At 36.2% G+C, this 26,617-nt stretch overlaps 1 protein-coding gene across 2 annotated transcripts in view; it reads left to right on the forward strand.

Moving 5' to 3' along the window:
• The window catches only part of Arpc1 (Actin-related protein 2/3 complex, subunit 1A), a 246,348-nt gene that overhangs the window by 136,512 nt on the left and 83,219 nt on the right, over positions 1-26,617 (forward strand). For both annotated transcript variants that reach the window (XM_067147448.2, XM_067147447.2), the window contains exons 8-9: positions 7,152-7,255; positions 23,310-23,490. In XM_067147448.2, the coding sequence (XP_067003549.1) occupies positions 7,152-7,255; positions 23,310-23,490 (285 nt within the window). The remainder of the gene's footprint in view (positions 1-7,151; positions 7,256-23,309; positions 23,491-26,617) is intronic.

Genomic DNA, 26,617 nt, shown 5'->3' on the forward strand with positions numbered 1-26,617 from the left:
AATAATATTGCCCAAGTTACTTTTAAGTGAGTAGTACCACCAAAATATAAGGATTGATGTGTGATTAATATAGACATCCAAATGCCTCGCCAGAACTTCCAGATCAAAAATTACTCTCTTACAGAGACAAAATGTTTTGCCATTCTCAGGAATGTCTTTGAAGCAAACCATTACTTTGTTTTGTTCCTTATTCAGCGAGGGTTTGAAAAGCAAGCTTCATAGTTACTAAGAGAAATTTAATACATAAAAATCACCTCGAGATCAGTCATGCACATCATAAGCTCCTTAGGAGAAATATGGTAAATAATTTGGAGATTGATCTACTCCTGTAGGCAAGGACATAGAAAACATCCACAGTATTCCGTATCTGTCGTAAAAGGCTACTAAAAGGAGTGAGCTCTCAACTTGGAAAAATGGACTGGCGACCACGTGGCCTCTTCCTGAGACTGGCATTATTTCCAGTTACTTCTACCAGGCTCCTTTCTTTCACCCTACCTCTCCAACCTGCTTTGGTGTTCTCTTATGACTACGAGGGTATTAGATTTGTGAGGCCTTTGTGAAGTCTTTCATTTTCATTCCCGCTGTAACCCTTCCCTGATACTTTTAGCCTTCAAAGGATTATTATTATTATTATTATTATTATTATTATTATTATTATTATTATTATTATTATTATTATTATTATTATTATTATTATTATTATTATTATTATTATTATTATTATTATTATTATTATTATTATTATTATTATTATTATTATTATTATTATTATTATTATTATTATTATTATTATTATTATTATTATTATTATTATTATTATTATTATTATTATTATTATTATTATTATTATTATTATTATTATTATTATTATTATTATTATTATTATTATTATTATTATTATTATTATTATTATTATTATTATTATTATTATTATTATTATTATTATTATTATTATTATTATTATTATTATTATTATTATTATTATTATTATTATTATTATTATTATTATTATTATTATTATTATTATTATTATTATTATTATTATTATTATTATTATTATTATTATTATTATTATTATTATTATTATTATTATTATTATTATTATTATTATTATTATTATTATTATTATTATTATTATTATTATTATTATTATTATTATTATTGAAGTAGTAATCATCACTGCCATCTTCATCTTGGTAACTGGTGGGTATATGTTGGCTACACAGTGCTAGATTATCTAAAAGACAGTCAAGTGCATTGGTTAACCTCAGTTGATTAGGTCAGTCAGTCATCCAAAATACCATACATACACAAATAATCCCTGCATAGTTTTTCTCTTTCAAAATTTGATGGCAGAAAGTTGGCCCATAGGTATTGTTTGTGTGAAATGCAGTGCTCCATACATACAGGAATTCGGAAATTGGTATGTTTCTGCCCGCTTTGTTGACAAATCTGTTCCCACCATAAGCGAGAATCATGCCGTGTACATACGACGTCATTTGCTTGGCGTCGGTTTAAGAAGTATCACTTGTTTAAGATGGCTGGTGCGATTTCTTGCTATGGGTCACTCACAGCTAAAGAAAAGATCCACAGTATTGAAGAGGTAGTGCAAGTTGGTTATCGCATTGCAGGAAGAAAGTATTTGGTGGTGTACTACTTGGTAACATTGTACTCTTAAGGCACGTAAGTTCTTGAACTTGGACAATCATATTCCTTAAAATAGCATTTATTAAACATAGTCAAATTAACTTTCAAAATAGATAAAAAAGAAGCTAGCCCAAAAACATTAACCCATTTATGCCCAGCGGGTCGTTTGCGACCCACCCGAAAGAAAAAATTCTGCCGAGCGTATTTTTTGTTGTTTCGCGTTGATAGCGCATTCAGTGTGTGTAGTAAGATTGCCCGCACTGCCATGTCTTGGTTGGAACAGCTTTCCCGCCACAACGAAGATGCTGCGCGGCAGCTAGTTGAGTCATGGTGGAACCTGCATCGCGCTCTCGCAGTTATTGGTAAGTAGAGTGGTTACAAGTTTTAAACTGTAGTGTTCAGTGTGTTGATGTTGTTCGGGAATATCTGACGCATCTTTAGATGCCTTTACTATTTCAGTATGTGAATTCGTTCTTACAATACTCCACGAATAACACAGTGTGGGTCGCAAACGACCCGCTGGGCACAAACCACAGAACAATAGTACTTTAGCGCATTTTTGCATTTAGATGGTTACAACGCAACGGATTGGCGGAAAATGTTCTAAATTAGTGTTTTTGAAACAATATCAACTATTCGGAGCACATTTAAGTCATCCATTCATTTACTAATTAGCAAATTACAGTTTTTAAATATTTATTTCGTCTTTTTCAGGCGAAAAAAATTAATTTAGGGGAAAGCGTTGTTTTGAAATTCTGCGATGTTTTATCTAAGTTTTACCCCAGTGTATGCTTCTCTTTTTAATGCGTTAATTTTTTTACTTGCTCAAAGTTGTTGTCAGAGTCAAAAAAGAGGAATGCGATGCACTGGCACGGTTCGGGCTAACCGGATGGAGGGTTGCGCATTGCCAAACAAGAAGACGATTAATAAAAAAGAAAGGGGATACTTTGAAAGTGCAGTTGACAAAGAAGACCAAATAGTGGCTGTGACATGGAAAGACAACAACGTTGTGAACATCCTGTCAAACGAGCATGGCGTAGAACCTGTTGAAGAAGCTGGGCGGTACTCATTCACACAGAGAAAACCTGTGAAGATACATCAGCTACATTTTGTTTCTAAGTACAAGAACATAGGAGGAGTAGAACAAACGGACAACAATGTATTTACTGTCCGCATCAGCATAAGAGGCAAAATATGGTATATGCCAATTCTGCTCTGGCTTCTAGACGTTGTGATGAACAATGCTTGGATTTTGTCGAAATCTCACGGCATGAAGCTTGACGCCTTGGCGTTCCGATGATTCATTGTGACCAGCTTGTTAGAGAAGTATGGAACCCTTCCTCGCAATGTTAACACGAGTGCACCAGTGACTGAAGCCATGCAGGAAAGCCACGGTAGTCATCTTCTGGTGGAAAATCAGCCCAGGCGACGTTGTTGCGTCTGCAAAAGTAAAACTGTCTGAGCATGCCAAAGATGTGCTTTTGTCTTACACCATTATTGTTTTGGAGAATTCCACAAGAAGTAAAGTGCACTGTGTAAATGAGAACGTGTTTTTAGCTTCGTAGCTTTAGTAATTTTGACTGATTCAGTTTTTTTATGCAAGACACAATGTTTTATAATTATGATCCCAAAGCCTGTTGTGCCATTTCAGTACTGAGTATTCAAAAGAATGTGTAAGACTGGCTAGTAAACTTGACTAATAGTCTATTTTATATTCTTAATGTTAAATGTTAATGTTAAATGTTGATACTCTTTACATTTTTCGAGAGATTCCTTCTTATGGCATTTAGTGAAGAGCGACTTCTTATTAGCATTTTCTATGTGCTTTATAATACTTGCCTCTGTAGTAGATATTTCATTTTCATTTTTCACTAATAATGAGTCATAAAATACACCTGTTGTTCTTCTTTCATCATTAAAAACATACCATGATGAACCCAAACATGAAAATAGCCAAAGCCCATGTTGGAGATATGCCCCTGGGGTCCATGCCCAGTGGGTCATTTACGACCCATGCTATAATTTTTAAACAACAACAACAAATATTTTTAAAACAATTTTCAGGGCGTTTTTGGACATAAATAAACTGATTCCAGTAGTCAAAACCATAAAATTCGAAAAAAAATATTCTTGGGCATAAATGGGTTAAAGGGCATGATTGATGCTGGAAATTAGATCTACTGTTAAAATACACAAATTCATGATATACGAAATTCTTAAATGCACTATTTCACTGTGGGAGTGCACACATGCACATGGGTTCGTAGTCTTGCTGCCAGAGCCCGGGGGGGGATATTTTATGCACCAATTAAACATTGTCAGGTTTAAAAGTGATATCAAAAGAATTTTAAAAGTTTCAAACAACGGTTAAACAGTAGCAATTTAGGAAACACAAGTAAGCTAACACACATCTAGGGGATTCTAATGACTGGACCATGTAATTAACGAAACCTATTTCAGTATTGAAGATTCCCTTAGTTTAGTGGGCTAGCCTCATTCTGCAGGAAACAGGCAAAAAAATAAAAGTACAGTGACTTTTCCTTTACAAGTAATATGTTAAGGTTACCTGCTTCCAAATACAGACTTTGTATCATAGCACTGAAAAGCACTTTTTCGATTAAATCATCAAAGATGCGAGACTGCCTCAGACAATTCCTGCATGAGAAAACAAGTTCATTTAAGACATAACTAAAATAAAATTTACCTTATCCCCATCAGGTTGGAACTCCCCCTTGGAGCGAGAGCTCGGAACAGATACGTTCACCTCCGTAGAGAACCACGATGAGGAATAGAGGTGTAAACATTGCCTCTGAGTAATCAACCCCCCAGTTTACACACAGTACCCTTCCGAAGTGGGAGAAGCAACAAACCAGTCACATTCAAAATATTAACAAGCAGTCTTTGCATCCTCTTACATGAGATCAGAATATTTCCCACCCTCTCTGAAGTTCTCCAGAACACCCTGACATTTGCCAAAACAAGGTTCATTCTGGCGCCATTCCCACACTCTTTGACATAAACCAGAACACAGTAAACAAGGGTTCTTTCTGGCGTCAGCGAGGTGTGAGAATGACGTAGCAAGGCCTGCTATAGGGTGTTCCAACAGTCGTAAAATCTAACAAAGATCCCGTTTCTTTATAAAAAGAATAAACTGCAGAACAAAGATTCCCTCCTTTACACAAGCAACCCCAAATATATATTTTATATATGTATTTATAAACAGGTCATTTCCAACCTGCGCATTGAGGTCTCTCTTGACTATAACTTCCACATCGGTGATTACTTCCTTTGAGTGTCACCAAGAATTCCTCTATATTTTCCTCACTGTTACCAGCTTGGAGTGCATAAACTTGGATGAAATCTTTCACTCCATCCGGCTCTTGGTCGTACTCTGATTATTCCATTGCTGACGTAGCCTAGTAGAAATGAGATGTAAAGGGATAATATACAAGATGTACTATACCCCTATATTAAAGTATGCATCAGAAACAGCAAGAAATGAGAGTAAATTCAGGCCAGTGAGATGAATTTCCTCAGGAATATGGTAGGGAAGACAAGGAGAAACAGAGTAAGAAATATGAGGTCAGGAAAGAGATAGGGGTAGGAACACTGGGTGATAGGATGGAGAAGAATAAATTAAGATGGTTTGAACATGTTATGAGGATGGAGGAGGAAAGGATACCAAAACAAGTGTTGGAGACTAAGATAGAAGAAAAGAGGGCAAGAGGGTGGCCCAGAGCAGGATGGATGGGTGTCATCAACACCTCGACCTGCCAGGAACTGGACAAGGGCAAATGAAAATGAAGTGAAGTTAAATAAAAATGAAATGAAATGAAATGAAAATGATCATGATTATAAACTGGTGTGGGGAAAGTCCGTTTGTATATCACCATTTAGAATGCCTGGAATGTATGCATGCCCACTTAACGGCGTGGACGGTAAAGTTGCCGATGTAACTCCTGGCCATTCCAGCGCAAGGTCATCTGTGTTTATCTTTACATTTTCTTTATGTTAATAGAATAGAAGTAGGTTAGTAGAGCAGTACCGTTGGTGTAATGGGAAACATTGATAATATGCCAAAGTAAACTTTATTTCAACCGATTGTCAGGGAAGCAGTTAAAAATACGTTTATTGACATATGAATCAAGGTGTAATAAAAATTATTTCAAATTCTCTAAATCTGCAATTTTTAATCATACACGTTTTATTTTGTACTGGGCTCTCCATTATTATCAGTGACTTTTGTCCATTTCCCAGGCAGCTTAAAAATGCAAGTTTCCCAAAGAGTTGCAGGTGTTTGTTGGGTGAACTGTTCGATGATCCATCTGCAATCCTCCCAAGTGTTAACACCAGATGAAAACTGTTTTGTGACGAATGGGGTATTAAATTTCCGTAATATCCGTACATGGGATGTCCTTAACCCACATACAACTGACTGGACATTTTCAGGGGCAATTTACAGTGAATGTGTGGACCGTTGTCATTGGTGATTGCTTTATTGTGCTCCGCGTTTGACAGGTCCAAGTTACGTAACGTTCCTCAGAGTTGAATTACCTGCGTATCTCGAGAATGTACTGTTGCAATTGCACATGAACATGTACTTTCTTCATGATGGTGCACAACCTCATGTAAGCCATAGTGTATATGATTACCTCGAGCATACATTTGCACGCCGTTGACTAGGCAACAATGCACCAATTTTGTGGTCAGTTCGGTCTCCTGATTTGAATGTCTTGAATCTTTACCCATCGGGCCATATAAAGTGTCTGGTGGATGCAGGTGGAATTGACACAATGTATTTTTGCTTTGGCAGAATCCATGCAGGTGAACCCACAAGTGTTCGGGCATTGTCTCTGTGAAGCATGTTTGTGAGCAATTGGTAGGCATATCAAACATCTACTCTAGTAGCTTAGATTTTCTTGGTGTCCATTCAGAAGTGTCCCTAACATTTCCACCTTCGTGTGTCATGTCTGTGTGAAGGTCACCGTCAGCAGCATGTAACTTTATGTTTAAAAATACCCACTGTGTGTTATAGACACCTAGATACAGACACTAGTGTCGTGGTGGTTTGTCTGACATTTGCTCATGTGCAGTAAGTACAGATGTGTTTACAAACACTCGCCATGGGTGCAACGTAAGGCAAAACAGAAAACAGTGATGTTTGTCCTTCTGGACAATAACAGGACATTGTCAGCTGTACCATTTTGTAGGAAATACACTTCCTGTGCAATCCGTACATTTCCCTTACACCCAGTGTATGCAACACACTATTGGTATTCAGAATCTTGTGTAAATAATTTTTTTAAGAGTGAAATTTTTTTTGGCAAGACCATGTAATCATTTCTATATTGAAAAGTTGCATGCAAGTAATGTGATCCTTAAAATAACTAATTAGTGTCATTGTAGAAAATCAGTATCCTACAGTTTAAGATCCTTTCTGATAAGAATGTATTCTTTTGTGTAAAGTTTACAGTTTATATATGTCATTGGTTTCCTGTCTGCAGGGACATAGCTGCTGTCCAATGTTGTATTCTGTGAATGAAGCGGGTCAATTATATCTCAATTGCAAGTTGGATGTGTCGCAGAAAAAGGAGGCTGGGGGGCTTAGGTAAGATTTTTTTAGCTACAAAATTACAGTATACTGTAAAAAGTTTTAATTTCTATCTTTTCCAGTTTGAGAGATTGAAATGTTTTGATTAACAATAGAACCTTGATTTTACAAGCTGGTAAAGAAAGATCTTTAGGGTAATTATTTGGAAAATAAAAAGTGGTAAGATTAGAAGTGAAGACCAACACCAGTAGAATCGAAATTAAAACAAAATTGTTCATGATTTTTAGAGCAGTCTGTCAGAAAACTTAGGGGTCTCGTCACTATGTAGAATGGTGAAACTTTTGAGTAGTAACTGTATTGGTAATCAATCATCATTATTTAGAAAAGTGAGACTTTAGAGCAGTAATTGTACTGGTAATCATGCAATTATCACCTACAGAAAAACTCTGTGAAAAAATTCCTGCATTTTTAACAGTTCTTCTGCCTAAGACATGTTATATTTTCTGTAACCTTGAATGGGTTAACAATGAATTGAACAAAATATAAGGTGAGAAATGTTATTAGTTTAGGTAATTAAGTAAATTATGATAGATGTAGAATCAAACAACTCAAACTTAATTCCAAAATAAAAGAAAACCATGTAAATTGATATGAACTACATAATTTAACATCATAGCCTTTCATTCTTATCTCTGCAGACTTATTTTTATACAGATCGTAGATAATCTCAAATAGCTTGGTCCATTCAAAGTTATTGAATGCCTTTTCTAGATCTACGAATGACATGTGTGGGCTTGTTTTTCCTAATTTTACTTCTTCCAAAATCAGACAAAGTCAGGATTGGTCTCGTGTTCTTACATTTCTTCTGAAGTCAACTTCTCCCAACTCGGCTTCAATTTATCTTTCCATTCTTCTGTAAATAATAATTAAAATTTTGCAGGCATGGGATACTAAATTAATCGTGTGGTAGTTTTCACACTTGCAAACATATGCTTTGTTGGGAATAGATGTAACATTGTCTGAAATCAGAGGGCACTTCTCCTATATCACACATCTTACACACAAAATGGAATAAACGTCGCCATGCTGGCTTCTCCTAAGGCAGTCAGTAATTCTTATTATGGGTGTCGTCATTTCTAGGTACCTTGTTCCTATTTAGGTCTCTCAAAGCTCTTGAATTCTGGCCTCAAAATTAGCCCTCCTATTTCATCAGTATCAACAACCTCCTCCTCCTGATACAGTTGTATAATATGTTCCTGCCATCTTTATGCCTTGTCTTCCTTCCCTAAAAGTGGTTGTCCATCTGAGCTCTTAATAATCATACACCTAGTTTTCCTTTCTCTGAAGGTTTTCTTAATTTTCCTGTAAGCAGCACCTACCTTTCCTACAACCATACAACCTTCAGCATCCTTGCACTTTTTTTTCAGTCGTTCTTCCTTAGCTGTTCTGCACTTCCTGTCTACTTCATTCTTTAATCACCTGTATTCTTTTCTGCCCTCCTCATTTTTTGCCTTTTTACTTGCTCTTATCTTTCCTCCTAACTTGTTACCACTATGTTAGGTACACAATAGGTTTGTGATTAGTAGCAGCAGAGAGTGGTTCACTGTGGGTTTCCAGTACCCGTGATTAGTACCATTGTGAGGAACACCACGGGTCTGGGCGTTGCCTGTGGTTAGTACCACTATATGAGCGACACCGTGGGTCTGCATTGCCTGTAATTAGTACCCACTATATGAGGAACACCTTGGGTTTGCGTTGCCTATGAGTGGTGCCATTATGTGAGAAACACAATAGGTCTGCGTTACCTGTGCGACATACAATATTTGTGAGTAGTACCATAATGTGTGGAACACCATGAGTCTATGCTATAGGAATCAAATTTTGATTAGTACCGCAACATGACAAATACCATGGTTCTACTTTACTATCGATAAGTACCATTATGAGGGGCCGTTGACCTGGATTTTGAACCCCTTTAGACAACAAGCATCCTCGATTCAGAATTGTGCTTTAGAAGCAGTTCCTTGGTCAGTAATACTATTGTTTATGATAGTTTCTCGGTCGGATCCACTAATTGTTTTAAATTCATATCCATCCATTCATTATCACACTTTTTATTCTGGTCAGTGGATGATTTTGAACTTTTAAATTGTCATTACATTTCGTACCATGAGGGGCCGATAACTTAGATGTTAGGCCCCTTTAAACAACAAGCATCATCATCAAGTTGTGGTCAGTCCCATGTCTGCTCCTCGGAAGGTCTTACAATCCAATCTTACTGAAGTCTATTTGATACCTTCCTGTGTCTCCAGGTCTCGTCCACTAATACAGCTGCCATTTGTGATTTTTGAACAAAGTATTAGCAAGGACTAAATTATGATCGGTCCAGAATTCAACCAGCCAACATCCTCTTTCATTCCTTAGTCCCAGTCCTAATTTTCCTACTGAATTTTCTCTTCCTTGGCCTACCACTGCATTCCAGTCTCCCATGACAATTAGATTCTTGTCTCCTTTTACAAATTTTATTAAATTTTCTATCTCTTCATACAGGTTGTATCATAACTAACGGGCAGATTTTAATGACATAAAAATCTTCAAAATATGCAAACAAATATGACCCAAAAATCTTTAATATATGACCAAAAAAGAAAAAGGTGTGACCTCACATTATAATTGATTAATTTAGCCCTATAAATGAACTTCTTAAGTATTCAATCCATGGATTGATCTGCTGCAGTTCTCCAGTCGGCTCTGTTCATAGCTTTCCTCTTCATCTCTTCATAACTTCTGCATCCTACATCAGACATGATTTGCTGTACATATTGTAGGCGTGGTCTTCCTCAACATGTTTTGCCTTCAACCATTCCCTCCAATACCGTTTTCAACAGGCTATTGTGTCTCAGAATATGTCCTTATCAGTCTAGTCCTCCTCCTCTTTATACTTTTCCATAAGGTATAATTTTCCTCCACCTTCTTAAACACTTCAGCATTCGTAATTTTTCTGTCCACCTAATCTTTAGCGTTCTTCTATAACACCATTGTTCAAAAGAATTTAAACTCCTTTTTTCTTCTTTTCCAATTGTCCGCGATTCGCAGCCATAAAGGGCGATGCTGCAAACATACGCTTTCAGTAATCTTTTTCTTGTTTTAACATTAATGGAATTTGTAGTCAATAAACATTTCTTTTTGTGAAATGCTAATTTGGCTTATAAAATTCTACTTTTGATTTCCTTCTTGCTTCTTCCGTCTTTGGTAATTTTGCTTCCAAGATATTTAAATTCTTTAACATTTTCCAGTGTTTTGTTGCCCACCAGTATTTTCATACTTGAGTCTGCTTTTTTATTGCAGACCATAACTTTCGTCTTTGTCATGTTGTATTCATTTCCTTGGATTTCCTCCATATTTACTATTTGTTTGAGATGTTGTTCACTGTCTGCAACTATGACAATGTTGTCTGCAAATCTAATCATATTTATTTGTTCACCCTGTATCCTTATTCCTATATTCAAATTCTCTCGAACCTTTCAATGCATCCTGGATGTAGGCATTAAAAACCCTGGGAGACAAAGCACAACCTTGTCTAACTCCTTTCCTTAGTTTTGCTTCCTCTTGTTCATTTCCAATTTTTATTACTGTAATTTTGTTTTTGTACAAATTCCAAATTATTCTCCTATCTTGGTACAGGACTCATATGCTTTTAAGAATTTCAAACATTTTTATCCACTGTACAATATCAAAAGCCTTTTCTATATCCACAAAGCATGAATAAGTTCTTTTTTCTTTTTCTAATCTTTTTTTCAAGTATAAGTCTCAATGCCATTATAGCTTCTCTTGTACCCTTACCTTTAACCCTCTTAGTGCCAAGTCATTTTCTGAAATTCTGGCTAAGAATGCCAAGCTATTTTTAGTGGTTCGGCAGACTTTCAGAGAAATATTAATTAAAAATTTATTTTATTAAATATATGCATTATTCTTGCAGTATTATATAGAATATACTTCTGACTTTACCAAGAAATGCTTATAAATTTGAAAAACATCTCCAATGTATTTTTAAATTGGCAACAATTTAACAATTGTTAATTTTCATTTTTATTTTTAAGATTTAGTCTAATTTTGGAAATACAGTTTGTAACATTGCCTAAATCCAAGAACGTAGGTAAAATACACATACAGTTCTAAACAAAACAGCGTAATTAAAAATGTAATTAATTTACCTACAACCACCCCAAAACGTCAACAATATACACCCTTAAAAATTACAATCAGAAATGCTTTCATTTCCAATACAGAAGTAGCCCACCAAACTTTAACCCTTGATTGTGGTGAAAACGCATATATTGAGATGAATTGTTGAGCATACGTATTTGTTGCATTTACCATCAAATTTATCGATGAATTAGTGAAGACCTGCAAATAATCTATTAGAGGGGCAGTATGTGGAGGCGCTATTTAGGCCCAGCGAGTTCCATGTAAATGACGTGAGTGGTAGGCCTATCAAACTGGTTCGGAAAAATTTCTCGGAAACAAACATTAGCATTCACATTGCTTTCATTATTATTGTCATTATCACTCGCATCATTCATAGCTCCATCATTGTTGTCACTTTCTGAATCACTCAGAACTGGCAGTGAATTTTTAATTGGTTCCTCGGACTGCAATTGAGTACCTACTAACCTGAACACCCGATGTACTGGGGCCAGAATAGCACTTCCTTTTCGGTACTGGTGATAATGGCGGTGTTCCTGGTATCACGACACTATCAAAATCACTTTCCTATTCTAATTCATCTGCTATTATATCATTTTCCTCTAAATATGCTACTAGCTTATCGTCATCCACGCCGGCAACCAAACTATCTCTACTACAGCTCGCCATGTTGTCAACAACTCAGAGCTTGTGAACATCACAGATTATTAACTCCCTCCGTTCGTGTCAAAGAGCTCCAAGGCCAAAACTATGCCACTCTCGTGAAAGCTTGAAACATCAGCTTTGTAACGGAATAAAACACCCAGAGGCATCTGTTAGCAGAAGCCGTTAAACACTAGGAAATCATCGCGCCGATCCAGTCGGCTCTGACACTTTTCGCGCGAGGAGCGAAAGCCGATCTGATCGGCGCGTGGCACGCAGGTGGTTAACAAACCCAAACTGGTCTTCAGTCAGATACTCTTCAATTTGCTTTTCAGTTCATCTTAACTCTTATACGCTCAGCGAGCCAATTTATCGGCTCGAGTGGCATTGCTTAAAACACTTAGCGTGCCGATCTATCGGCTCTGTGTTTGGATGGCTGTATTAGTACCTTAATGGACTCCCAGATGTCAGGAAAAGACATCCTACAGCTTTTGGATTTAGTTTACACTTTTCTCGAGAGATAGAGACACTAAGCTCATCTGTTTGGAACAAATGAAGTTATCGAACAGTGTATGTTGACCGCATGGCGAGTTGAAGTGTGCTGCTTGTGAGTACAGTCTTCTTTAAGCTTCAAAATACGTGTTTTCCTTCATTTTATTGTTTCCATTTTAATATTAGTTTATTATATTTTGTTTATATTCAACATTTATCAGTGTTCTGAAGTGAAGTTTAGTTTAACATTTCTTGTTATTAGATTTTCGTGCCACGACTAGGCCTAATTTTTTAAATGGCTGGTACAAGTTCTAGGCTAAATAATTCCGATGTTTTGGATTATTTAGATGCTTTAGACGATGGTAGTGACTTTATAGCCGATAGTGATTCAGATTTTAGTCTGACTCATTGGCTGAATGGTCAGCGTTGAGGCCTTCGGTTCAGAGGGCCCGGGTTTGATTCACGGCCAGGTCGGGGATTTTAATCGCCTTTGATTAAATCTTCTGACCCGGGGACTGGGTGTTTTTGTTTGTCCCAACACTTTCTTCTTCATATTCAGACAACACACTACACTGCAAACCACTACAGAAACACGCGATAGTGATTACATCCCTCCATATAGGGTTGTCATCAGCAAGGGCATCCAGCCATAAAACAGCCAAATCCACATGTGCGACACAGTTCGCACCCGCAACCCCACAACTGTGTGAAAAGCTGTAGAAGAAGAAGAATAGGGAGGTACATTCAGGGAAACGGGATGGCCTAGGGAGCGGTGATAAGGGAACAGGGAACTGGAAATCAAGTAGGGATGACATAAAATTGTTAGTGTTGAACTGTAGAAGTATTGTAAGGAAAGGAATAGAATTAAGTAATTTAATTGATATATATTCACCAGATATTGTAATAGGTGTTGAATCATGGCTGAGAAATGATATAATGGATGCAGAAATTTTCCCACGGCACTGGAGTGTGTATCGTAGAGATAGGATAGGAAGGGTGGGAGGCGGAGTGTTCATTCTGGTGAAAGAAGAATTTGTAAGCTACGAAAAAGTTAAAGATGAGACACATGAAATTCTAGGTGTAAGGCTCATTTCTAAAGATAGGCAACTTGATATATTTGGAGTGTACAGATCGGGAAAGGGTAGCACTGACGCGGATTCAGAATTATTTGATAGGATAGTCAGCTATGTGGGAAACGACATGGAAAGAAATGTGATTGTAGCGGGAGATCTGAATTTGCCAGATGTCAATTGGGAAGGAAATGCGAACGACAGAAAGCATGACCAACAAATGGCAAATAAGTTAATATGGGAAGGACAGCTGATTCAGAAAGTGATGGAACCAACCAGAGGGAAAAATATCCTGGATGTCGTGCTGATAAAACCAGATGAGCTCTATAGGGAAACTGAAGTAATAGATGGTATTAGTGATCATGAAGCTGTTTTTGTGGTAGTTAAAAATAAATGTGATAGAAAGGAAGGTCTTAAAAGTAGGACTGTTAGGCAGTACCACATGGCTGATAAAGCAGGCATGAGGCAGTTTCTAAAAAGTAGCTATGATCGGTGGAAAACGGTAAATATAAATGTAAACAGACTCTGGGATGGGTTTAAAGAAATTGTTGAGGAATGCGAAAACAGGTTTGTACCATTAAGGGTGGTAAGGAATCGTAAAGACCCACCTTATTATAATAGAGAAGTAAAGAGACTAAGAAGGAGGTGCAGACTGGAAAGAAATAGAGTTAGAAATGGCTGTGGAAGTAAGGAGAAATTGAAGGAACTTACTAGAAAATTGAATCAAGCAAAGAAGGCAGCTAAGGATAATATGATGGCAAGCATAATTGGCAGTCATACGAATTTTAGTGAAAAATGGAAGGGTATGTATAGGTATTTTAAGGCAGAAACAGGTTCCAAGAAGGACATTCCAGGAATAATTAATGAACAAGGGGAGTGTGTATGTGAGGATCTTCAAAAGGCAGAAGTATTCAGTCAGCAGTATGTAAAGATTGTTGGTTACAAGGATAATGTCGAGATAGAGGAGACTAAGGCCAAAGAAGAAATAAAATTTACATATGATAACAATGACATTTACAATAAGATACAAAAGTTAAAAACTAGAAAAGCGACTGGAATTGATCAGATTTCTGGGGATATACTAAAGACAATGGGTTGGGATATAGTACCATATCTGAAGTACTTATTTGATTATTGTTTGGTCGGAGGAGCTATACCAGATGAATGGAGAGTTGCTATAGTTGCCCCTGTGTATAAAGGAAAGGGTGATAGACATAAAGCTGAAAATTACAGGCCAGTAAGTTTGACATGCATTGTATGTAAGCTTTGGGAAGGCATTCTTTCTGATTATATTAGACATGTTTGTGAAATTAATAACTGGTTCGATAGAAGGCAATTCGGTTTTAGGAAAGGTTATTCCACTGAAGCTCAACTTGTAGGATTCCAGCAAGATATAGCAGATATCTTGGATTCAGGAGGTCAAATGGACTGTATCGCGATTGACCTGTCTAAAGCATTTGATAGGGTGGATCATGGGAGACTACTGGCAAAAATGAGTGCAATTGGACTAGACAAAAGAGTGACTGAATGGGTTGCTATATTTCTAGAAAATAAATCTCAGAGAATTAGAGTAGGTGAAGCTTTATCTGACCCTGTAATAATTAAGAGGGGAATTCCTCAAGGCAGTATTATCGGACCTTTATGTTTTCTTATATATATAAATGATATGAGTAAAGGAGTGGAATCGGAGGTAAGGCTTTTTGCGGATGATGTTATTCTCTATAGAGTGATAAATAAGTTACAAGATTGTGAGCAACTGCAACGTGACCTCGAAAATGTTGTGAGATGGACAGCAGGCAATGGTATGTTGATAAACGGGGTTAAAAGTCAGGTTGTGAGTTTTACAAGTAGGAAAAGTCCTCTCAGTTTTAATTACTGCGTTGATGGGGTGAAAGTTCCTTTTGGGGATCATTGTAAGTATCTAGGTGTTAATATAAGGAAAGATCTTCACTGGGGTAATCACATAAATGGGATTGTAAATAAAGGGTACAGATCTCTGCACATGGTTATGAGGGTATTTAGGGGTTGTAGTAAGGATGTAAAGGAGAGGGCATATAAGTCTCTGGTAAGACCCCAACTAGAGTATGGTTCCAGTGTATGGGACCCTCACCAGGATTACCTGATTCAAGAACTGGAAAAAATCCAAAGAAAAGCAGCTCGATTTGTTCTGGGCGATTTCCGACAAAAGAGTAGCGTTACAAAAATGTTGCAATGTTTGGATTGGGAAGAATTGAGAGAAAGAAGAAGAGCTGCTCGACTAAGTGGTATGTTCCGGGCTGTCAGCGGAGAGATGGCGTGGAATGACATTAGTAGACGAATAAGTTTGAATGGCGTTTATAAAAGTAGGAAAGATCACAATATGAAGATAAAGTTGGAATTCAAGAGGACAAACTGGGGCAAATATTCATTTATAGGAAGGGGAGTTAGGGATTGGAATAACTTACCGAGAGGGATGTTCAATAAATTTCCAATTTCTTTGAAATCATTTAGGAAAAGGCTAGGAAAACAACAAATAGGGAATCTGCCACCTGGGCGACTGCCCTAAATGCAGATCAGTACTGATTGATTGATTGAAGAAGCAGAAGAGTGATTCGGATTTTACAGGTAGTGATCATAGGAGAATGTTTTCCAAAACACAAATGCTGACTCCGGAAGGTTCTTTACATCAGGTGCTATAACTCATAACTAAATAAGAATACAAAAAGCAAAATTATATCATGTTATACAGAAGTAAATGCTCTTATTTTCAGAATGACTGAACAACAATATCACTAAAGAACAGATTACTTTTTTAGTATTTGAAAACTGATTTTTATTTTTTGTAATATATTTTCTAATTTTCAATTTTTTTTTTGTAGTAAAATATGCCATGAATAATTTTGGTATATTTTTTTCCTAAAACTATATTGAATAGTGTACTATTGTGATTTTTTTTCAATTTTGTATCTGGGGATTTCTTTACACGGCAATTTTTTACATTTTAACATGCATAGTCACGAAAAATGGTCTGAATGTTTTGGGCTTGACTGGTGAAAATAGCCTGAGAGCAAGAGGGTTAATATTATGTTGGTGACAGTTTTTGATGCTGAATGACTAAACTGATAGTGCGACATTGTTCACATTGTTTTGCTGCCATTTTCTTTGGTATAGGGATCATGACACTTTGATAAAAGTCAGCAGGTAGTTTTCCTTCCTTGTAGATGTTTTGTACAAGTTTAAGCAATCTCTCCTTCATACAAGGTCCACTTTTCTTTACGAGTTCAGCTTTGAGATTATCAATGCCTGGCGCCTTATTGTCCTCCAGTTTTCGTAGAGCTAATTCGAATTCCTCTCTCAGTACATTGAGGCCTAAATTCTTCTGTTACTTCATCTTCTTCCTCAAGAACTTCCTTTTCTTGTAGATTTACATCCTTGTACAGGGTTTCAATCTAATTTTTCCACCTCTTTGCAATCTCGCTATGATCATCGAGAATTACTCCTCTGCATTACTTTTGTTACACCTCTTTCCAAAGAAAATATTTACCATCTGATATGCAGAATCTACATGTCCTTTAGTAGTTTTTTCTTCTATCTTTGAGCATATACACTCGTAATAATTTTCTCTTGCTATTCTTGCTTTCCTGTTTATAGCATTCTGCAATTTTCTATATTCCTTTCTGTCTTCCGATCTTGTTGAGCTCTTGAGTAACCGTCTTTTATGTATAATATCTAAAATTTCTTTAGTGATCCATTCCTTCCTAGGTGGTATTTCTGTTTTCCCCAAAATTTCATCAGCTGCCTCTATCAGATCTTTTTTAATTTGAGTCCATGAATCTTCTGTAGTATTCTCTATTTCTGCTTTAGTTTCTCATCAGTTTTCTGCTGGTATGCCTCAGAAATATTCTCATCTTTCAATTTACTTATTTGCCAAGATTTGGTATTTCTTTTCTGTATTCTTTTAAATTCCAGCCTGCTCTTCATCATAACGAGATTATGAGCTGTTTCCACATCAGCACCCGGATAGCTTCTGCTTTCTTTTATTTGATTCATAAATCTCTTTTTAACTACAGTATTATATAATCAATTTGATATCTATTGATATCACCTGGTACTTTCCAAGTGTACCTTCTTCTTTTGTGGTATTTAAACCATGTATTGGTGATTAAAATTTCATTTTTAGCACAGCATTCTAGTAGTCTTTCACCTCTTCCATTCCTCATCCCCAATCCATATTTTCCTACTATGTTATCTTTCACTCCTCTGACTACAGCATTCATGTCTCCTAGTACATCAGGTTTTCCTCACCTTTCACTCTACTAATAGCTGTTTTTATTTCTTCATACATGTGTTCTTTCCTGATGGTCGTGACCAGTTGTTGGCATGTAAACTTGTATGATTATTTTATCTTTTGGTTCTATTTCTAGTCTAACCAGTATTAATCTTTCACTGAATTGGACATATCCTTTCACTCTTATGCCCATTTATTATTATTATTTCGGACTATTCCTACTCCTGCTTGACCTGGTTTGTCAGATGATGTTCTTGAATGAATTATTCTAATATCACCATTCCAAAAGTCTCCTGCATCTGGCCACCTTACTTCTGACACTCCTAAAATGTCAGTCTTCGTTCTTTTCATCTCATGTTTCAAATCTTCCAACTTTCCACACTTCATCATCGATTGCACATTCCATGCTGCTACTCTTTCCTCTCCTCCACTGTATTTCCTTCGCTTCATCTCTTCAGTTGTCCTCGCCCGGAAATCCAAATGGAGGACTATTCCGGAATAATTTACTAAAGAGCTTTCCATCATACTGCCGATACTTGGGAAATCTTAATAGATAATTAATGGAGTAATTTCCCATTTCTTTCTCCATCCTATGCCGTTGACCAGCACTAAAGTGGCTCATCTGCCTTCAGAGGTAGTTTCCTACCTCTAGGGCAAGAGAGTGCCCTGTATCATTACCCACTCATCCGCCCTTCCAGAAGGCCGTTGGCACTTAGTAATGGTGGTCTCTTTATGAACATTTGTCAGTTTTGCTTGTTACATTTAAATTAACATTTGTCAGTTTTGTTTGTTACATTCAAATTCTGTTAATCACAAAATTCTTTTTTATCTTCAGATATGGCAGCACACGTATCCTGAAAAATCAAGAAATAATTAGCAACAGATGATGATCTCATAAAGTATTTAACTAGTTCTGAATCGGTAAATTTCTGTAAAAATGACGAAAATATCCATACCTGGTCTTAGTATTCCTTCCCGGCAGTGAAATTGCACTAGATGATCATGTGCATTTTCAAATTGCCGAACTCAAACCCTCTTCGGTAGTCAGACGGAATGTTTCTGTACTTTTGGAGAAACTCTGCTCAACGTCACATGATGTTATGGAGGCAAAAGGCAAATTTGAACAAGGTTATGTCCTCCGGAGAAAACTGCTGCTGAAATGGCATATGGCTTTTAGTGCCGGGATGTGTCCAAGGACTTCAGCTCGCCACGTGCAAGTCTTTTGATTTGACTCTCATAGGCGACTCGCGCATTGTGATGAGGATGAAATGATGATGAAGGCAACACATATACCCAGTCCCCGTGCCAGGGGCATTAACCAATTATGGTTAAAATTTTCAACTCTGCCGGGAATCGAACCTGGGACCCCTGTGACCAAAGGCCAGCATGCTAACCATTTAGCCATGGAAAAAATATCCAAATGTTGTATGGTGTCCACAAAGAATGTCAGTTATCTTACAAAGCATAGAATAACCTTCATTTGAGAACAGCACTCTTTGCATTTTTAGAAATTTTTTCAGCCACTTCACCTTTCCCTTTCTTTAAATCATACTCAATGTTCTTCATAATATCCAACGTGTCACTTAGTGGAAGCCTCACAGTTTCAAGATGAGTGATTGCTCTTGGTATCACACCGAAATTCAATGATATGAATGCCAAATTTCCAACCAAGCTGGCAGAAGTAAACAACAAATTTTGCACAATCCTGACAGATGATGAATCGCAAGGATCAAATTCCTGAACAACCATCTTGAAGGAATCATAATTGCTACAGTAACATTGAACAGCGTCAAGCCAAATTCCCCAACGAGTAAGAACAGGCTGAGGGGTGGAAAAGGCAGAATAGGGGTAGTTTCTTGCAACTTTTGAACTCGAAGGGGAGCCTTCGGGAATATTTTCTTGCCATTTGCAATTAACTCATCTACTTCAGGGTAGTTGATCCGAACTTCTTCAGCCACTCTATGCAAAGCATGGGCAAGGCACGTTATGTGGACCATTTTCGGATAAAGTAGATTTAGTTCTTTGGCTGCCTTCTTCATGTATGGGGCGGCATCAGTTACAAGAAGTAGTATGTTGTTTCCTTTTACCCCATCTGACCGCAGTAACTTCATAGCATCATCAAACTGCAATGGAGGAATGATTCACTTTCTCTAAAACCACACACGTCAGGAGAAACACATTACCGGGCTTGTCATCCTTCAGAATGCCAATAAATACGTTAGCTACTTACCAGCCATTTACATCTGTTGTTTCATCCAATGAAACCCATATCTTGTGGTTGAGAACTTCATAACTTATCTTCTTAAACATGTTCATAGAGAAAATGTTGAGGATCCACCTTTTCAATACAATAATAATTTTATATGGATGGTAGCTGTAAACTTTGAATTCCATATAACTAGATTGTGATACTAATGTATTCATGGCAGCTGAAGAATAGTTTTAGAAGTAAAATATCCCAGTATGGCATACTGTAGCAACATGAATTGTTAAATAATAGAATTTTCTAGTGGTTTGGTGATAGAATGCAGATGGAGTGATCATAGGTTAACATCGTTATAGGATTTGGGAAGGAAACATGGCATTTATTCAGATGCACTATGACATTTATTAGAATAGGTGTGGAGTCGGCATGGTAGTTCAGGTACATAAGGTAGGTTACACTAGATGACAAATTTCTAGATAGGTTTAAAGTAAGTGAAGTGGAAGTTAGTACAAATGTATAAATTTGCACAAAAATGTGCCATAAATTTTAATTTTTTGTGATATTTGTTCCTTAGGGAGTTATATGGCAACATATTTGGAAAGATTGTTTATTTCCCGGACAACGAGCATGAACTATGGGAGTATGTTGTAATATGCTTGCAGATTAACTTTAATGATCATAATTTGCGTTCATGATTTTTTTTAAAAGATTAATCGTTAATACCGATGAGTCTGTCTCATATAAATAAGGGAAATGAAGTTGAAATGCTTACAATAGTAGCTTACAATTTCAAATTTTAACTGATTTTAATTCAAGGTTATTGAGAGATTAATTGTAAATCACTAGGAGAGCTTTCATATTTTTTATTCAATTCAGATTTCGTGTACCTTTGACTAAAATTATTAAGCGATTGAAACAAGAATTCCTTCCATGATTCAATGCAAAATTTAAGAAATTTAAAACAGATTTAACTCTTGTCAAGCGGAATAAGAATTTGCTTCTGATCATAATTATTATTTGTGAAATTTATTTCATTGTCAATACTCATAAACATTCCAAAAATGCAGCATAAATAAGTCATTCATACCTAATTTTGTCATAACAGATCACAGGTATCCATTTATTCTTGAAGAAATAAATCCTCACCTGCTGCCTGTTTTAGTGCAATAATGACACAAGGCACACCACACAGTAATGGTGAATATTGTATAGGCCTATAAAACATTATATTTATTATACACACGAATAACGTGGTTGTAATTAATTTTCTTGACTACTTCATAATTAATTATCATTAATGTTACAAAATATGGCATGGAAATGTATACAGAAAAAACAAAAATACTCTCTTTCAAGGGTAAAGAATCAATCTCAGAACCACATTTCAAATGCTCTTAATCTATCCTCAGATATTTCTGAGGGATGTTCCATACATATGTCTTTATAAATCTCTTCTGTATTGTTAGTGACATGGTTTTAAAAGGAATAATAACAATAAGTTAATTTGTTGAATTCACCACCTAATCAGTACAAAAAGTCTTCTTTTAGTTGATTTACTTTGGCATGTTAACTAAAATGGTACATGTTTCGCCTTGAATTCAGGCATCATCAGCCATTATCTTAAACTTAAAGTAGAAACAGGCACCTGATTTACATATACATGAAATAAAACATTAAAAAAAAAAAAAAAAAAACCTTGGAGAGATTTGTACTAAAATTAACATATGGTAAAAGACTTGTAATGAAGTTGGTTATAAAGATATTACAGTGAGTGAGTAAAAATACAATTGGTGAAAGTAATAGTGATATTGACATTAGAAGGCTTCAATTATAATTAAAATGAACAAAGCAACAGTCTGTCATGAACGAGTGATAGGTTTGCTAAAAAAAGTATGTTGGCCGACCAGCGGTTACAACGAAAATGACTATAACAATCGTATTTAATAAAAAATGTAGGATAAAATAATAATGAAATATGGTCATGTGACCAGCAATATTTGTTTACAAGAGATAAGTCGAAAGTCAAAGGCATATGGTGATGTGGTTTAGTTTGATTTTAAAAAATACGAAGTTGAAGTTGAAGAACGATGTTTAAATAGGACCTTTATGGAGCATCTCAGTTTGATGCAAAGCTGCAATGTTGTTAAGAATGTGTGGTTGATTGACATTCAAGTCGAAACGGAAGTGTGACAGTTGAATCATTAGACGATGGTGAGGGTAATTTGTTACGTTATTAACTGAACGTTATTGTCGACTCGGCTTCTTGCTACGAGTGTTGTAGCTGTGTGTTTGAGTTGGAGGTGTTATCGTCATTTTCGTTGTAACCGCTGGTCGGCCAACATCATTTTTTAGCAATCCTATCACTCGTTCATGACAGACTGTTGCTTTGTTCATTTTAATTACAATAGAAGCCTTCTAATGTCAATATCACTATTACTTTCACCAATTGTATTTTTACTCACTCATTGTAATATCTCTATAACCAGCTTCATTACAAGTCTTTTACCATATGTTAATTTTAGTTCGAATCTCTCCAAGGTTTTTTTTAAAAAAAATGTTTTATTTCATGTATATGTAAATCAGGTGCCTGTTTCTATTTTAAGGTTAAGATAATGGCTGATGATGCCTGAATTCAAGGCGAAACATGTACCATTTTAGTTAACATGCCAAAGTAAATCAACTAAAAGAAGACTTTTTGTATTGATTAGGTGGTGAATTCAATAAATTAACTTATTGTTATTATTCCATTCAAGTATCATCAATACGGATCAAGAATTATATTTATCACATGTAATATGGTTTTTAGATGTCGGCAAACTTTTCTTTTTTGTTAAATGCTTGTTTCACTTATGCTATTCTAGTTACAATTTCCTTTTGATATCTTCCATCCAATATTACGAGGCTACCTAGAAAAGTAACGATTGTGCTTTACCTTCGAATCATATTCCAGCTTTCTGATTACCATCATGAGTGCATTTCATAATTTTGGTTTTCTTTATATTTATTTTCATATTATCGATTTGCTTCAACTGCATTAAGTGGAGTGTATGTGTTAATGTATCCTTGATGCTTCCATAGTGAAGCTTTGATGATAGTACAATACTTCTTAACATCTCATTCCTTGTTATTAATTTAATTTGTAGTGAAGTTACATATTTTTCATTATTTATGTCCTATCTTCCTTATGCATGTTGATCTTATTATTTTATGATTTATATGTATGTGCAGTGCAATGAGAAAATTCCAGAGTCTGGATCGACAGGCACGTATTGAGACTAGTGATACTTCCCTGGATACAGTACATCAGAATGCAATAACCTGTGTATGTCTTTACACGGGAACAAAGGGTTCTGCAACTCGCTTCAGCACTAGTGGCCTGGATGGAAAACTAGTGATTTGGGATCTTCAGGTGGGTGTAATTTTAAATATTAATATATAATTTACAGAGATGCCAACTACTACAGATTTTCCTTAGTTTCTATGGATTTCTCACATGACTACGGCAGTACGGAAGTGGTATTGATTATTATGGACTTTACACATTCGATGGGTTAAAACTGCACTGTAGGCCTAACTCATTATTTTTATCATGTCGAAATGTGAAGTTGTGTACCATAACTTGTAAGAGGCAAATTTATTAATTCTGAAAGCCAACAACCTTCCAATACAATCCTAGTTTATATGTTTATAAGAATTGTGTGACATTTACCATGCCATTGGCTGAAATTTTGAAGGGAACCGCAGAACTCCAGGAATGCAATACGGTTAATTGTATACCAACTTTGCAAAATAAACAGTCCTGAATGAATAAAACAGTGAAATAAACAATGGTAATCCAATACAAGCAATAATATTTTGAATGTATTTACCTTCATGCAGAAGTTGATACAGTTCACTGTCTGCCTCAGAGAAAGTGTGCACTCGCATCTTAATAGGTCACTGTAGGTAGCTGTATCGTGGATGAGAAGTGAATTCAATATGCTGTTTTTAAATTTTCCGTTTTCACTATGAACATGAAAAACTTGAGTTACAGTACGTCGCGAAGGAGACTCGCTATTAAAAAATGGTTAGTGAAAAAATTATGAGTTGGCAACATTTGTTTACAACCTTCAACTGTGACTGTAACATTTTTGCCGAACATGTTACCTGCTTATTTGTTCAATTCTATTACCTCTGATGTTGTAATGAGTTGCCTGCTTTAGTTACAAAATTTGCTGATGCTGATGTCGCATAGTGCAAGCCTATTTCTGTGTTAAATAATATAACAAGATGTTTAAGCTAAAAAGCAATGAAGAGCAGAATGACAATGGGCAGAAACAATTTGCAGCAAATCAGTATTACCGAAAGCAGTATGTGGAAGAGTTTCCATATTTAAGACCATCTTAACTTTCACCGAACATGTTTTGTGAAAGTGCTGACGCCATGTAAAAAAAAAAAGGACATGAAGAGTATGGACTCATTAAAAGGCGATGCAAGACGCTCTCCTCTTTTTTAACCATAAAAATGTATGATAGTAGTTCTAAATACACAGTTTTTTGGTTGAACATAACCTTCCCTTATCTGCAGCAGACCACGCTAGACCATTATTCATGGCCATGTTTCCCGACTTGAGTAGCAGAACCGAGACAACTGCAGTAGTGAGAAGCATGTCTGAGTCAACAGGGCAATGGAACCTCAATTCTCTGCTTTTGGAGGGACCCAAGGAAGAAACGTACAATATGGGAAAACAGATAATCTGGAAACAAATTAAAACCATCAACTATTTGGCTAAACTTCACAGTAATGAAATATGTATAATTATAATCTTACAAACACTCCTAAACCAAACCATATCAAACTACCATCTACCATCTTACCATAAGATATCTCGCCAGTTGATTGTAATTACAGTGGAACCTCGATTCTCCGTTTTTGGAGGGACCATGACAAAAAACATACAACATGGGAAAATAGAAAATCGGGGAATGAATGAAAACATCAACAATTTGACTAAACATCACAATAATGAAATATGTATACCGGTAATTATAATCTTACAAACACTCCTAAACCAAACCAAATCAAATCAAACCAAACTAAACTACAGCTGTAATAGTCCTTAGCCTACCAAGCGACCACTGCTAAGCCCGAAGGCCTGCAAAATTACGAAATGATGCATGGTCAGTGTGACGAATCCTCTCAGCTCTCTAGATAGGGGTCACCCTTTCACCATTAGATACCTGCTTAATTAAAAGTAATCACGTAGGCTGAATAGACCTGGAACCAGCCCTCATATCCTGATAAAAATGCCTGACCTGGCCCAGAAATCGAACCCGGGCCCTCCAGGTGAGAGGCAGGCAAGCTAGATCGCAGGACCGGCTTCAAATATTAATTAGCGATACGCGAGTTAAAAATCTCGATACTTTATATTCAGTTTTACCGGGAAAGCTTTGTCAGTTTTCCATTATTTCAGTTCAGCAACTTTGATCAGCCAAACTCTGTGAAAAATCCAATAAGGCATGCCAAACAACAATCGACCAAAAGTAGTTTTTAATTCTCTAATCTAATAAAATAAAGCACATTACACACAAAAGTTGAACGACCTGCATAAGCAGAAACGTGTCAGGAAGAAGAAGAAGATACTAAAGTGACCAACATGATGCCAAAATCTCTTCTTTTCATAATCTTTAATTATAATTTGGTCACCGGTATACTGTTCGTAGTCAGTTTCTGGAAATCTTGCACCGCATAAATTAGGCCTACAGAGACTTTTAAAGGTTATGTTGAACTCGAGAATATGGTTTTAAATTTCAAATATAAATATAGATTCTCAAAAGTTCTCGAATGCATTATATTCAATTCTGCCCATCACAATCAAATTGGAAAAGGAAATATCATCAAAACTTCAGAAATTACCATACGGTTATTCGTGACCATGAGCTCAGATAGAAAGTATGCTCGCTGCACAAGTCAGTACGAATGAGAATTGATACAAACATTTTAAATGTAATGTGCGCAAATGAAACTACTGCAGTTTTTATGACATTTTAACACAAAACACGAGCATCAAAAGAGTAATAGGCAATTCCAATACCTCCCAAGGCTTTATGTATGTAAAGTGCAACAACATCTGTGCTGGTATGGATAACATAATCATGTTGTTGTTGTTGCTTGAGTCATCAGTCCATAGACTGGTTTGATGCAGCGCTCCATGCCACCCTATCATGTGCTAATCTTTTCATTTCTACGTAACTATTGCATGCTACATCTGCACTAATCTGCTTGTCATATTCATACCTTGGTCAACCCGTACCGTTCTTACCACCTACAACTTCCTTCAAAAACCAACTGAACAAGTCCTGGGTGTCTTAAGATGTGTCCTATCATTCTATCTCTTCTTCTCGTCAAATTTAGCCAAATCGATCTCTCACCAATTCGATTCATAATCTCTTCATTCGTGATTCGATCTATCCATCTCACCTTCAGCATTCTTCTGTAACACCACATTTCCAAAGCTTCTATTCTCTTTCTTTCTGAGCTAGTTATCATCCATGTTT

The sequence above is a fragment of the Anabrus simplex genome, chromosome 5 (genome assembly GCF_040414725.1).
Source record: "Anabrus simplex isolate iqAnaSimp1 chromosome 5, ASM4041472v1, whole genome shotgun sequence".
Taxonomy (NCBI): domain Eukaryota; kingdom Metazoa; phylum Arthropoda; class Insecta; order Orthoptera; family Tettigoniidae; genus Anabrus; species Anabrus simplex.